Genomic DNA, 15,977 nt, shown 5'->3' on the forward strand with positions numbered 1-15,977 from the left:
AAACTCGTACTACAGCTGTTTGTAAATCTGTAGTCCGCTTTATCTTATCTCTTCTAGTCTCTCTCATCCAACTCAGTAAAGATATAATATAATATTTAAAGTCTTACAGCCCGCCTACGTCACCTTATTATACTTGCTCTAATACACCCCCGATTCAGCGCCCTCCCACACATCCCAAACATCCCAACAAATCTGGACGAATAGACGAGAAGAGGGCGAAAGTAGGGGTTAGAGCATCTCTAGTAGATCCCGTATACCTTGTCCCACAAAATTCGATTTACAGGATACCTCAAAACATTTTTTTTTTTACTTTTTTACAATATGACTTTTGTTTCGCCAGAATAGATCATGTACAAAAAAGTTGTGTTCCCGGTAAAGTTACATCCCCCAATAAAAACCTAATCTAAAGTACAACATGATCTTTCAATACACATGTTGAGCTCGCATCGGTCGAGCTGTTGCTGCGGCGCCATTGCCGAAGGCTCCTCCCGCCACCGCTGTTGGCGCGCACCACGTCAGACGCGGCTGAGCTCCTGCTCGCGCCCGCGGCCGAGCTCCTGCTCGCGCTAGCTAGCTAGCAAAACACGTATGCGGCTACCTACCTAGCAAATCTCGTACGTGGCTAGCTAGCACATTGCCGCTGTGTCGGTGGCCAATGGCGAGCGGCTGCGCCGACGTGCCGCGAGATTCAGCCGGAATTGAGCTCGGGAGGCCATGGCGCCAGCTGTGAGGGAAGCGGCTGGGGCTGAAATTTTCCTCCCTCCAAGGATAGAGGATAGTGCAAAAAAAAGGGCGAAATCCTGTATTGGACTCGTGGATACCGGATCCCACAAAAAATTTCTGAAACGGCCAGATTTGATGAATTTGTTTGGACGGAGATACGAGATGAGAAATGCTAGACATATGTAAAGATTCTTACGTACCTTACGTAATTGATGACTTGTCAATTTTTAATTTGTCATTAGTTAGACACACGGGCCCACCCCAGAAATCAGGGGGGCGGTTTGATTAGCGGTTTTGGAAATTACGTAGGTTAACGTAGGGCTGTTCGTAGGTGTAGCAATTTTGGATACGAGATGAATCCCGCAAATCATAGCGGACGGCCGGTTTGCAGGATCTACCACAGATGCTCTTATATACGCATCTGGACCGTCCGTTAAGCTCCCGTTTCTTAACCGGCACAAAAGAAAAGCACGCGAGACCCTCGCGCAGCAGCCTCTCCTCCCTGCCCGCGCCGCCATCTCTTCTCCCTGCCCGCCACGCGCCTCGCCGCGCCCGCAGCGCGATCTCTTCTCCCTGCCCGCCACGCGCCGCGCCGCCTTCCCTACTCTCGCCGTGCAGCACCGCGACCCCTACCCGCGCCGCGCCGCGTTCCCTACCCGTGCCGTGCGGCACCGCGACCCCTACCCGTGCCGTGCAGCACCGCGACCCCTACCCGCGCCGCGCCGCCTTCCCTACCTGCGCCGTGCAGCACCGCGATCCCTACTCGCGCGGCGCCGCGCCGCCCCTCGCCGCCTTCCCTTCGTCCTACTCGTGCTGGGCGCCGCTACCGACGCCAAACCCTACGGTGCACCCTTCTTCCGCTGCTGTTACCTCTCCTATCTCCACTTTCTCGTTATCCCCTTGGGCCTTGGGTTTGTTCTGAATTTTTTGTGCCTCGGATGTAAAACTGGGACGAGGAAATTGCCATGTGGTTGTTTGGAGAATTTTGGTGCACCCTTGCAGTAACGCGTCGCCAAAGAATTTCTGTTGTTGTCGCTTGGGGAGTGGAAAGCTAAATGATATTCCATTTCTTTTAGATCAAACCAGCCGAGTAATCTTATTATCTCCTGTAAATTTGTGTTGAATCTGCTGCTTGTATGCACTTTGCCAAATATTTCCTGCAAATTTTATCGTTTAGTTTTTCGATTGAGCACTTATATTGTACACAATAACTTGGACATACTCTGACTTGGTTACTACCATGATTCAGGATTGACGACAAGTGTCAGAGAGACTAAAGCCTCAGGTCATAGTGGTGCGCCAATTCGGTAAGCCTCTTTTTCGTCTTCCTTTTTATATCATTTTTGTATCGATTTTCTTTTTAAATTCACGACTGACATATATATATACCCTATTTCAGAATTCGGGAAAGAAAGGAACATCATAGGCCCCGTTTGTCGGATTATGTTTTAGCTTTCTCCTTGGATAAGCTAAGCCTCATCTAAACGGCCGGGTGGTTTATGCGAAGCAAAGAGAAAAAGTAGCCAACCGAACAGGAGAGAATTCCTTATTTGACACTACCTTAAAATGTGGTTCCTTATTTGACCCTGAAGAACTTTTTTTTCCCTATTTGACATGTAGTCTAAATTTTCTTCCTTACGTGACATCGCCGTCCGTTTTGTTACACCGTTCCGTTAAATTGTTTTTGGATGGACCAAAATACCCCCATGTTAGTAGCTAGCCCACAAGAAGTTTTGACCAGAGTCGCTAGCCCACAAGCCCGATCCCGATCTGGCCATCCTCTCGTCTCTCTGTTTCTTCGATTCCCCACCCCCAACCCTAGCGGCGGCGGCAGCGGGTTGCAGGCTCGTACAGCGGCGGCGACGGCGTGAGCTGAGGGGCCATGGCTCAAGGGGTGGCTGCGGGCGGAGGATCAAGCACGGCTGCGGGCGCCGGAGCAAGCACCGCGGCGGACGGCGGCCAAGGCGGGGCTGGGGATGGCTTGTCGGTGAGGTCCGCTGCTGGCGGCCATGGCGCGGCTATGCAGCACTTGCCGATGAGCTCAGCTGCGGGCGCAGGCCATGGCGATGTTGCGGGCGGTGCAGGCCATGGCGATGCTGCAAGGTTGGGCGTGGATGCAAGCTTGGGCCACGGTGCGGCTGCAGACTTAGAAGGGTGAGTTCCTTCCACAATTTCTCTTCAAATGCAGGATTAGAAGGAGGAGCAGGTTGACCCATATCCAGTAGCAATGTTCATGCATAAGTTTCTCTTTTATGTACAGGATGGATCCAAATTCTTGTTATGTACTGAAAATTAGATTGCTTGGCAACCCAAAAAAAGCTAGAAAAGAGCCCATGTGCTTTTATTTCGAGAAGGTTATTGATTCCGACTTGACAAATTATGAAGATTTGGTTGAATCAATTATAGTGCAGTACCAGCCACGTTATTTGGAAGTTGTGCATGTTCACTACTATGATGAAGTTCTGAAAACGTTTCCAGAAATAAAATCAGACCAAGAGTTGATGTATATGTTTGAGAAACATGCTAAGTCAAAGATGGTGCAGATGTTCATTGTATATTGGGAACCCTCTGAACCATATGAGCCTATCATTGAGTATTATAGTGATGTGCATATCCAACCTAAGAACAACATAGACCAAGATGATGATAGTTATCTTCGCAACCCAATACCGGAGAATGAACATGTTGGGATTGATGAAGAGAATATGTATTTGAAGGAAGAACCTAAAGCTCTAAATATGGTTCTTTTTCCTGATAAAGAAAAGGACCAAGACTATGTTGCTGATGGTGAGAGTGAGGATGAGAGTGAGGATGGGAGTGAGGATGAGAGTAAGGATGAGAGCGAGGACGAGACTGAAGTAGAGGAGGATGAGGAGTTGCATGAGGTAAATCATGCCCCAAATATAGAGTATGATAAGGATGACCCTCCTATGACTGAAGGTTTCATATATCCCAATATGAAGGAGTTTAAGTTGGCCCTTTCTCAGCATGCTATCAAACATGAATTTGAGTATAACACAGAGAAGAGTGCACCATGTAGGTTCAGGGGCTATTGTAAAAGAAGAGATGAAGATAATTGTCCATGGAGGATACATGCTTCTACAACGGATGATTTGTGTACCGTAGTGGTAACTCTCTAACTTTGCTCGTTTGTAAACATTTCTTGCATGATTGTTTGAGAGTTTTTAGCTAACTAATTATATTCTTCTTTTGTAGGTGAAAAAAAACCCTTTTGGTCATGATTGCTCTAGTGCAAGAAGGAAAAAGAAGGTGAAGAATGCAACTAAGTACTGGATATGTGAGAAGGTGAAGGACTGGCTCATTGAAGATGCAACTCTAGGAGCAAAGGAATTGCGAAAGAAGCTTAAAGAACACCACAAGGTCAAAATTAACTACAAGAGAGTATATACGGGTAAGTTGCTAGCCTTGAAGCAACTATATGGTGATTGGGATATCAGCTTTGACAATTTGTATAGGTTTAAGGCACAAGTTGAAAGTTGTTGCCCCGGTAGCATAGTCCAGGTTGATCATCACACAATAAATGGTAAAATCAGGTTTAGAAGAATTTTTGTTGCTATGAAACCTTGCATAGAGGGGTTCCTTAGTGGCTGCAGACCATATTTGGCAATAGATAGCACATTCTTGACGGGCAGGTTCAAGGGGCAGCTGGCTAGTGCTACCGCCGTTGATGGCCATAATTGGATGTATCCGGTTAGTTTTGGAGTCTTTGATTCTGAAACTAACGAGAATTGGATTTGGTTCATGCAATTGCTAAGACAGGCCATAGGATCACCAAATGGGTTGGCCATATGCACCGATGCTGGTCAAGCAGTAATGACAGGGGTGAAAGAAGTGTTCCCAGAGGCGGAACATAGGGAATGCATGTTTCACTTGGTGACCAACTTCAAGAAGAAGTTCCATGGGAAGGTGTTTGATGACCACCTTTGGGCTGCTGCTTACTCATGGAACCCATATTTATTTGACAAACATTGGGTTGCTATGGAGACAACAAAGCCAGCTGCAACTGCATATATAAGGAAGTGGCACAATAGGTTGTGGTCTAGGAGTCAATTTTCAACTATATGCAAGGTAGACTATGTAACCAACAACCTGGCCGAGAGCTTTAACAATTGGATTAAGCACCACAAGTCCTTGAACTTGGATGACCTCTTTGATAAGGCGAGACAATTGATTATGATATTGTGGAACCGAAGGAGAAAAGTAGCAAAGGAGTTAGATGGTTTGATTCTGCCCCACATAATTAAGAAGCTGAATGCAATGACCAGGGAATTAAACTTGGAGGTGGTAGAAAGCTCAGAAGAAGTGGCTGAAGTAACTGCATTAGGTGGTAGTGGCTTTAGGTTTGTGGTCAACTTGCAAGAGGGGACATGTTCTTGTCGACAATGGCAAGTTTCTGGCCATCCTTGCAAACATGCTCTTGCATTCATCACGTCACTTAGCAATGCACACATACGACACTATGTGGACTTGTATTTCTCCGTTGACAAATATAGAGCAGATTATGCCCAACTAATTCCAGCTATGTCGGACAAGACCCAATGGCCTAAATCTAACCATGGATTCTTCATGCATCCACCACTATTGAAGGCCACGGCTGGTAGGCATAAAACTGAGAGGTACAAAGGTTGCGGTGAGAAGAAAAGGAAAAGTGGTCAACACTTATGCCCTATTTGTAAGGAATATGGGCATCATTGGCACAAATGTAAGAAAGGAAATCCAGAGGACATTTGTAACACCCCGGATGTAACTTTCCCAATTTGTACTCCAAGTCTTGCCGTTTTCGGCGTTAAGTTATATTTATTTCCTCGGGTTTGGGTTTTTTTGTCTATGTGCGTTGTTATCGTGTCATGCATCTCATATCATGTCATCATGTGCAGTGCATTTGCATACGTGTTCATCTCATGCATTCGAGCATTTTTCCCGTTGTCCGCTTTGCATTCCGGCGCTTCGTTCTCCTCCGGTGGTCTTTTCTAGCTTTCTTTCATGTGTGAGGATTAAACATTTTCGGATTGGACCGAGACTTGCCAAGCGGCCTTGGTTTACTACCAGTAGACCGCCTGTCAAGTTTTGTATCATTTGGACTTTGTTTGATACTCCAACGGTTAACCGAGGGACCGAAAAGGCCTCGTGTGTGTTGCAGCCCAACACCCCTCCAATTTGGCCCAAAACCCACCTAACTCTGCTCCATGTTCTAGAGCGTTTGATCACGATCACGTGGCCGAAAACTGCACCTCATTTAGACTCTCCTAGCTCCCTCTATGCCTATTTAAAGACCCCTCCGTTTTCTTCTTCTTCTTCCCCCCGAAACCCTAGATCTCATCATCGCGCCCGCCGGACATTTTTCCCTGCCGATGGACGTGTCCGCCCCGCCGCCTCCAGCCACCCACGCCTCGCCACGTGGCACCCGGCCACCGTCGTCGCCACGGCCCGCCCAGGCCCGAGGCGGACCCTCTCCCGCGCCTCACCGGGCCGCCCTTCGCCTCGCCCGCCGCGCACGCCGACTGCCGTCGCCCCGCCCGCCGTCCGCCGCCGCCGCCTCGCCCGCGGGTCCCCGCCGCCACCGCCGCCGGGCAGCGCGCCGCCCCGAGCCGGCCAGCTCCTCCGCCTCCTCCCGGCCTCGCCTCCCGTACAGATCCGGCCGCCCTCGGCCATCTTCTCGAACTCCGGCGAAGACTCCAGCGAGGGAACCGGCCGACCTCGTTTTGCATGCAGATCTGAGATCTGTGAACAGTAACCCTAGAGGTTGTTTTTTTCTGTCCCTGATATTTTTTCAGTCCAAGTGCCCCTGTTCGCGGCTCCGTAACTTCGCATCCCTAGCTTCAATTCATGCATATAGCATATCAAAATGTTCATCTCAGAGAGTACATCATTTCATTCCATTGCATCATTTTCATTTGAGTTCATCTTGATGCCCGAAATGCTGTTAGAAGAGGGCTACTTGAGTTAATTGTCAGATCTGCTACTCCGTTTAGCACTTTTGTCATTTTTGCCATGATTATTGTGTGCATGATATGCCCGTGAGTTCTACATGTGTTTTGTTAAGGGTTTTGTCATCTTTCCAGAGGTGCAACCCATGTATTTTTAGGATGTGTGTGGTGTCTTGTGCAAGCTTGCAAAGTGGTGCACTTGCTAATTCTGTTTTCAGGGACTTAGTGATTTCACTAAGTCCTGGAGCTGTTTATCTCATGATGCCATATGTTCTTGTTGTTTCCTAGTGATCCGTGCCTCTTTTGAGGATGATCAGTAAGGGAGTTTTGTTAATCTTGTAGTGCTCTATCCATCCATGTCTTTGTTTGTAATTATGGAGCACCCTAGCTTGAGTCAATCGAGCTCTACTTTTACAACTTTGTGAATCTGGGCAGATTGTCAACTTGTTTGCAATTTTGCCGGTGATGTTGTAGTTGATCCGTGCATGCTATGCTATTGTTCTTGCCATGTTTAGCTTGTATTTTGTGCCTTCTTGATGGATGTATGTTTATCTTACCATGACTTGCTCTGTAGTGAGTGCATCGAGCTCGTAAACATGCCTACTTGAGTTATATTTCAGCATGTGTCGGTTTTTCTCTAAGTCTGAAACTGATTATGTTTTTGCTATGTTCACATGCTTGCAATTGGATTTTCTGATCCCTTTTGCCTCAAGGTCACTAAGGACTTTTGTTAAGCTCTTTGAGTAGCTCCATGCCATGCTTTACTTTGCCATGATCAAGTCCTGTAGCATGTAGTTTTGTTGCTCCGAAGAGGGCTACCTGATCTGAAATTCCAGATAAGTGTTGATTTCACTAAGTCTGAGATCTGTTTACCATTTGCATTTTTGTCATGCTTGTTTGAACCTGTTAATAGATGATTTGGCCGTAGCTCAGTGCTAGACTTTTGTTAAGCATCTTGTGTGCATCCCTGCCATATTTTTTTTGTCATGTTTGGGTGCTGTAGCATGTTCATCTCATTGCATTTAGATGCCTACTTGCTGTAAATCGCAGACCGGTGTCATTTTTGAATCGCTTGCCATTTCCAAACCGTAACTCCGATTCCGGCGTTCTTTATATCGTTTTCAAGCGGTTTCATCTCATCTTTCCAGTGGCACACTTGGATTTCCAAGTTGAGGCCAGGTTCATGCGTTTTCCTGTCATATCTTGCATTTGGCAACCCGCATCACATCCAGCATAGCATATCATCATTTCATCATATTGCTTGTTCTTGCACGTGGTTGATTGTATCCTTGTTGCTTGTTTGTCTTGTTTGGGTAGAGCCGGGAGACGAGTTCGCTAACGAGGAGCCCGTTGAGTTTGCTTTCGAGAATCCAGTCAACTCTGACAACTGTGCAGGCAAGATGATCATACCCTCGAAATCACTACTATCTTTGCTATGCTAGTTTGCTCGCTCTTTTGCTATGCCAATGCTACGATGCCTACCACTTGCTTGCAAGCCTCCCAAATTGCCATGTCAAACCTCTAACCCACCAATGTCCTAGCAAACCGTTGATTGGCTATGTTACCGCTTTGCTTAGCCCCTCTTATAGCGTTGCTAGTTGCAGGTGAAGATTGGAGCCTGTTCCTTGTTGGAACATTTATTTACTTGTTGGGATATCATTATATTGTCATGTTATCTTAATGCATCTATATACTTGGTAAAGGGTGGAAGGCTCGGCCTCTCGCCTAGTATTTTGTTCCACTCTTGCCGCCCTAGTTTCCGTCATATCGGTGTTATGTTCCCGGATTTTGCGTTCCTTACGCGGTTGGGTTATAATGGGAACCCCTTGATATTTTGCCTTGATTAAAGCTTTTCCAGCAATACCCAACATTGGTTTTACCATTCACCACCTAGCCTTTTTTTCCCTTGGGTTCTGCAGACTCAAGGGTCATCATTATTTTAACCCCCCCCCCCCCCCGGGCCAGTGCTCCTCTGAGTGTTGGTCCAAACCGTCAGTCGCCGGTGGCTACCAGGGGCAACTCTGGGCTGGCCTACCGGAAGTTTAGACAATCTGAGTGTGCCCTGAGAAAGAGATATGTGCAGCTCCTATCGGGATTTGTCGGCACATTCGGGCGGTGTTGCTGGTCTTGTTTTAACCTGTCGAAGTGTCTTGAGTTACCGAGATACCGAGTCTGATCGGAACGTCTTGGGAGGAGGTCTATTCCTTCGTTGACCGTGAGAGCTTGTCATGGGCTAAGTTGGGACTCCCCTGCAGGGATTGAACTTTCAAAAGTCGTGCCCGCGGTTATGGGCAGATGGGAATTTGTTAATGTCCGATTGTAGATAACTTGAACCTTAACTTAATTAAAATGAATCAACTGAGTGTGTTACCGTGATGGCCTCTTTTCGGCAGAGTCCGGGAAGTGGACACGGTGTTGGAGTAATGTTTGCGCAGGTTGCTCTCTAGTTCCTCGCTCGTGCTTTGCCTCCTCTTCTCGCCCTCTTTTGCGAATAAGTTAGCCACCATACTTGCTAGTCGCTTGCTGCAGCTCCACTTACATATACCTTGCCATACCTATAAGCTTAAATAGTCTTGATCGCGAGGGTGCGAGATTGCTGAGTCCCTGTGGCTCATAGATTACTACTATACCAGATGCAGGGCCTGATGATTCCGCTCCAGGTGACGCGTATGAGCTCAAGTGGGAGTTCGACGAAGACTCTCAACGTTACTATGTTTCCTTTCCCGATGATCAGTAGTGGTGCCCAGTTGGGGGTGATTGGGACCGTGTCGCATGTTGGGTTCTCTTTTATTTTGGCGCCGTAGTCGGGTCATGAGTGTTTGGATGCTGTAATGTTATTTATGTACTTGTTTGATGTGGCGAGTGTAAGCCAACTATGTTATCTCCCCTTTGTTGTTCATATTACATGGGATGTTGTGAAGATTGCCTAACTTGCGACATATGCCTTCAATGCGATTATGTCTCTAAGTCGTGCCTCGACACGTGGGAGCTATAGTCGCATCGAGGGTGTTACAACATTGCTGCAATGATGGCTGTGAGGTACTCCCTCCATTCCGAATTACTTGTCGCAGGTATGGATGTATCTAGATGTATTTTAGTTCTAGATACATCCATTTTTGTGACGAGTAATTTGGAACGAAGGGAGTAGTATAGATTTACTCATTTTTGCATTATTCTTCCAACCATGTTCAATACTTTCCTATCTCTTGTGTGTAGAGAACCACCAAAGAAAAGGACAAAGACAACCAAAACAGTTGAGTTATCCATTGTGCCTTGCGAAGATGGAGTACCAACAAGAATCTGTTTTCCCCCAAGGTTCGTAATTTTACACTTGTGCTCATAAATACATGAAAACAATGTTTGAATTGTAAGTACCTTTCTGCTCACTATAATAGCAAAAGCTTGGAAACTACAACCAAAAAAGGGGGAAACATGCTAACTCTAGTGCTGGAGCATTAAAAAGGTGATTACAACTAGTTTAGATTTTGAGATTTAGTTAAATTAAAACTTGTTCTGTATTCTTATTGCTTTCTTCTCACCATAGCAAAAGCTTGAAGAATACAAACAAAAAGGGAAAAGGGGGGAAATCTGAATCAGTTCGATCCAAGAGGTATTGTTTCTCTTTTTAGTTGACATGTTATGAATATTTGTTTGTTTTCAATTGCTAAAAACTACTGCTGCCTTACATGCCTAAGTGCAGATCAAGAACCGGCTCAAAACATCCGGAGCCAATTTCCATCGAGTTTCCTATGCACGGCGATGAAACAAATGTTCCTGTGAAGGTTAGGGGCAAGAGTAAGGAGTGCACTGAAAAGATTCCTATGGTGCCACAAGACAGCCCAGCAATGTGCACAAGAAGCAAAAAATTTAACTCTGCAAGCCCTTCAATGAGCACAAGAAGCAAAAGGCGGCTTAGTTTGTGATTCTCATGTTTTCCTTAATGTCATGGTTACTTTTGGATGTCCTTTTGTGCTGCTCATGTGATGTACTTGTGGACCTGACCTCATATGTGAAACAGTATGTGATGCATGCCAACTAGTACTGATGTATGTGGTGAATGTGAACCTAAATGTGATGTATGTGTGAACATGGCTGCTTCTGTTTGTTGTTCATGTTGTGATGCATATTGTGTGTATATATGTACATATATATGTGAATTGTGTGAGATATGGGATCAAATTACAGGGGAGGTTTTGCCAAATTTTCATTTTTTGAATTAAAATGAGAGGACAATTTTTTGGATTGAAATCAGATCATTGTCCAAGTTATGTGGTCTCAATTGGTCATTTAACATGACCAAATATGTAACATAAGTGTATATATTGTAATGTACAGATTTTTGCTCACTTTATGCACCAGGGGTAAAAAGGTATTTTCACATCTGTCTTTAACACCGTTAGTGAACAAAATGCACTAGAGTGTCATATTGGGAAAAAAAATTGTGCATGTGTCAAACAAGGAAGAAAATTTTCTTCAGGGCCAAATAGGGAACCACATTTTAAGGTAGTGTCAAATAAGGAATTCTCTCAAAAGAATGAGAATAAAACAAATTGCAATGAGTGTGGGTATGAACATTTTCAACAATCAGCAGTCATGCATTTAAAAATGTCTGAGATGCTTCCGATTCCCCCACCAATTGAAACACCCTGATAAAAGCTCTAATTAGATTCAGCGACTCGGCAAAAATACAAAAAAGGAAAAGAGCTTCCACTAAAAGCAATTGGTACCGTTCTTTCCTTCTTATTTTCCGAAGGCAACCAATTTTCATCTCTCAAAGCTTCATCAGCTGCACATAGAGCATATATGCTATAAATCCCATTCTTTCCTAATTCTGATTTTCCGAAGGCACACAATTTGCATCCCTGAAAGACTCATCAGCTGCACACAATGGCGGATCTAGGCCCCAGGCCCGGGGCGTGAGGCCCATTTTCTTTGTGGGCTGTAGGGAAAATATTGTAGCAACTGCTACAGTATACAAAGGGGGCCCGGGGCGCTGGGCTGGATCCGCCCATGGCTGCACATAGAGCATATGCTATAAATCCCGATATAGATCTACTGTCATGGAAACAAAAATGTTCAATAACCAGTTCAAAATATGAAACAAAGTTTAACTATGAGACATAAAACCTCACCAGTTACATATTAGTCATACGATAGCATCTCATCAGAACATAACAGATTTCCAATTGTAGAAGAGAGACAGTCGGTCGACCACAATGAACGTGTAATTAATAACATCTATCTACTTAAATCATAGAGATACCTGGCAGAAGAAACGCCAAAAACAGGTCCAACAAAGTGTTGTGGCATTGTAGACTGTTACTCTAAATGGCACTGAAGATAAGGGTCCTTATATCAGTACTAGTTATCACATGACAGTATTGCAGCATTGTCTACGGGAAAGTATGTATAGTATGCTGAAACATAACAACCTTATTTAAATTTCTCTTGAGCAGCTTATACATGAAATCCAAGAATGCACCGATACAGATACATGTATTAGTATAAGGTTGATAAGGATACGTAAATTCGCCATTTCCTAAAAGCACCAATATGGGGATACACTTTTTTAGTTCACAAAAAATATATCATCACCATCAGCTCATTAAAATTCAGTTCATTGAATCAGTACACAACTTCATCAGCATTTTGTGCATAACATTACCATCAGCGAGGGTGAGTTACCGAGCATGGCACAGAGCAGGGTGACCTCGGCAGGTGTGGGCAGAGTGCTCACCAGTCCGGTCAGATCTGCCAACATCCCGAGCTCCACCATTGCAGGCAACTCAAAGTCCCGGCCTTTGGTAAGAGAACAAACACAACCAGCAGTCAACAAGAGGATGTCAAGTAGCAATTCATATATGATAAATCACAAGTGGAACAATCATGTGCAGAAAAGGGAACAACAATCCAATCTCACAGCGATAGTGGGAAAACCAATTTATACCAGATAGTTAGGCCTCGTGTCCACACCTCCTCATCAAAGAAATACACGGGAGTGACAACTACGAAACTAAAGCAAAACAACACAGAAGAAACCTACCGATGAGAATAGAAAAATAACTAAAATAATAATAATAGGAAGAGAATGAATGGAGTTACCATCAGCCAGCTAAGGTCTTGATCATTAGTTTCCTTTTATTTTGAGGGATTGATTGTTACTTTCCTACCCAGGCAAACATATAACTAATAATGTATATGCTGTGAAAGAAAAACAAGATATAGAGTAGCCTTAGAAATACTTCTCTTTTCCTATTTAAGTGATGGTGTACGAGCATGAATTAAATCTAATTTTGAGGGGTTGCATACCAGATTGTATTCAATAATTCATATGATAGCAAAAAAAATGCTTCCATCCTGACCTTTCACACCCAATAATTACTTGTCTTATCCTTTATAACATATTGTATATCTATTTCCCACATTAATATGCTCGATGTTTCTTTAATCGCTAATCCCTAGCACTACATGACCATCAGGTAATGTAGGTGCTGAACATTACAACTGATAAGCCTCTTGTCAGCAAAAACGCTTTAAAAGTCAACGCTGAAAAGATAGTACATCTACTGGAAGCAGCAAGAATGCAGCACACAATTACATACGTATATCATTTATAAATATAATCTTCATTCCTACTCAACAATGAAACTGCGAGCGGGGATGCATAATATAAACCCAGATGCAATAATTGATGTCTATATTTTACTGGGTGATGGGAACATGTAGGCTGCATCATATGAATCCAAAAGCAATTGGAATTCTGCAACGAGGCAAACAAATCGCTATGTGAGAATGACTCTTTCCTCGATAATGGCTGTTTTTATGTTTTGAACAAAACAATGGCAAAGCTTATAAGACCTTGTTTGGTCTGATCCTATGAGAGAATGTAAGCCCTGCCCAAATTGAACAACACTACAGAGGACTAAAAAACAGAGTGCAAATTCAGGAGGACTAAACCATTACATACCCAGTGGTCGTTCACATCGACTACCTTAGTCCTGCGCCGTTCTCCAACATCACATCGTCCATGGCCATGGCCTCACACAACGTCGTCCAGCGCAGCAGCGATGCCTGCTGCACACGTTCTTCCAGTTTACGCTCCCCACATATCGCAAAAGACCAACGAAACACATGCGTGCACGAATCATTCAACAAGGTGGCCCAAATCAGTGCCAATTCAAGGCCAGCAGTAGCAAAAATCATGTACATAATGAGAATTTCAAAAGGAAAGATCATGCATATATATATTGAAGAAACACTAATAGACATGATTTTGAGGAATCCAAGAATCTCATAAAAGTTAAATGTCAGATGTATAGGGAATATTAGTATTATCTTTCTCATACCTTCTCTTCATTCTGGAAAAGACAATGATTAGAGATATATATACCATGCAGATAATTGAGATTTTGTTAACACGCGCTACACACATCAACCTGCACTGTGTTGGTAAATTATTCAGAAAATAAATAAATTGACATAGAGCAGGAAGAAATCATATTTCAGTCTTGAAATAGATAAACAGTATACCTATTATCCCATCTCAGTAAATATTTGCCACTCAAGAGAGTAGTACAATAATCTGTACCAACAAAATAGGGCAGGTCATAACCAAAAGAGCTCTTTATTGAGAATCAGACCAAGAACCATAGAAAATTTAAGAAAGAAGACGGAAGATGAGGCATAGCTTACTATGTGGTTGGACCCGATCCAGCCGAAGAGGAAACAATCAGGCATCATGGACCCTGTTGCGGAAGGCCTCTATGGAAAATAAGGACCCCAGCCGGCAGGGCGGTGTTGAGCAATGCCAAGATGGAGACGTCGACGTGCTTCACACGCAGCCCCGGGACAGACTCCTCAAACACCTCCGCTGTTGTTCAACGACGGGTCAACTACGTCTGTGCGTGCGTGAGCAAAGAGAAGAAGGTTCGGATCAGAGAGCATACTGGCGTGTAGGAGGACTTGCGAAGAGAGCCCATCCTCGAGATGCCCGATCCATACCATACGGCATCCCGCGCAGCCGCCGTTGACCACCGAAGCACATCGTCCCTCTTCGATGGAGCCACCTTCATCGCCAATTCCACCTCCCGAGTACCGCATCACCTGGCTATCTTCTTCATCTCCGTCAAGCCGACGCCTCAACGGAGTAGCCACAGGGGTCGCGATGTGGGCGCTGAAAAGGGAGGAGGTGGGGAGTGCTCCGGGGGATGCGTCGATGCGCGGAGAGAGAGAGAGAGGAGCCGCCGCCGAGATCCAGATCGAGTTCCCAGGCGCGGGGGAGATCGTTAGTTTTTTTCTTCGTGTGAGGGGGTCGTGGTATGGTTCTTTTTCACGAGGGCGGTCGTCGTCCGTTTTTTTTCTCGCGCGAGGGGGCAGCTTGGGTGCGAGGGGGAGGAAAAAAACCAGCGAAATAAAAGGAACGGAAGTGATGGGACGAAAATGGATATTACTCACCAACTTAGACAAGACATTAGGAGTAGAGATTTACATGGCAATGCTAGACTCACAGACAGATTACGGGGGATTAACCAAGTGGTTAGAGTTTATTGGTTAAGATTTTGTTAGGTGAGGCGGCCCCATCATTGAAAATTAGGTGGGCAATTAGAGAAGTGCATGCAGACAAGTCCATAAAGGTCTGTTGTTTCTTTGCATGTATGTAGTATTATCGCTATTTACATTCCGAGCAATGCTACATTCACGGACTTTAACAGAGGCTTTACGGACTGATTGAGATTTGGCACATTGTGATTGGTTTAAGGGGAGGGATGGGCCCCATCCACCTGAAAATCAGGGGAGGAGGTAAGGCTAGCTATATTGGGGGTAAACTTAGGTAGTAACTTAACGCATCCTAAGACAAATTTGCTTATGTGGCAAGTATTTAATGAGAAAAGAGATGCTTGAAGTAACATAATATGTTACTGTAACATAGCGTTTCCCGAGATAAAATGAGTCTATAAGGCAATAAATGAAACAAACTATGACACTACTAAGATACTTTGCACTATGGGGTAGTAATTTAGACTAGTGTCATGCATATGACACTAGTCTAAATTACTCCCCACTATGACCAGCCTAAAGAGGATTAAAGGAAAGGCCCGTAATACTCCCGTAACCACTCCGTTGATGTAGCATTTTCATTACATTCCGTATCTTAAGTGCTCGATTATTTTTTCTACCACGCTCCCGTCCGTAATTCTTGAGCCGGACTCGCCGGCAAAAGTTGATGAACAAATGCAACTTGTGGGACAAAAATATCTGAACCGTGAAACAGAACTGCGAGAGAAGACAAATGCCACGGCAAACGTG

General features: G+C 44.7%; 1 protein-coding gene and 1 long non-coding RNA gene across 2 annotated transcripts; one reads left to right on the plus strand and one right to left on the minus strand.

Annotated features, from left to right (window-relative positions):
* Positions 1-714: 714 nt before the first annotated feature.
* LOC123191790 (uncharacterized) lies at positions 715-10,757 on the plus strand. Its single transcript, XM_044604393.1, has 7 exons — positions 715-802; positions 1,097-1,567; positions 1,973-2,030; positions 9,888-9,986; positions 10,067-10,134; positions 10,216-10,281; positions 10,372-10,757. Exons 1-5 carry the CDS (start codon positions 715-717, stop codon positions 10,128-10,130), a joined length of 780 nt encoding a protein of 259 aa, XP_044460328.1. The 3' UTR covers positions 10,131-10,134; positions 10,216-10,281; positions 10,372-10,757.
* Positions 10,758-11,150: 393 nt separating this feature from the next.
* On the minus strand, positions 11,151-14,239 carry LOC123185735 (uncharacterized). Its single transcript, XR_006493477.1, has 3 exons — positions 14,202-14,239; positions 13,639-14,107; positions 11,151-12,470 (listed from the first exon to the last, which is right to left on the minus strand). It is a non-coding gene; the product is annotated as an uncharacterized lncRNA (long non-coding RNA).
* Between the last annotated feature and the right edge of the window lie 1,738 nt (positions 14,240-15,977).

Source organism: Triticum aestivum, chromosome 2A (genome assembly GCF_018294505.1).
Source record: "Triticum aestivum cultivar Chinese Spring chromosome 2A, IWGSC CS RefSeq v2.1, whole genome shotgun sequence".
NCBI classification, from domain to species: domain Eukaryota; kingdom Viridiplantae; phylum Streptophyta; class Magnoliopsida; order Poales; family Poaceae; genus Triticum; species Triticum aestivum.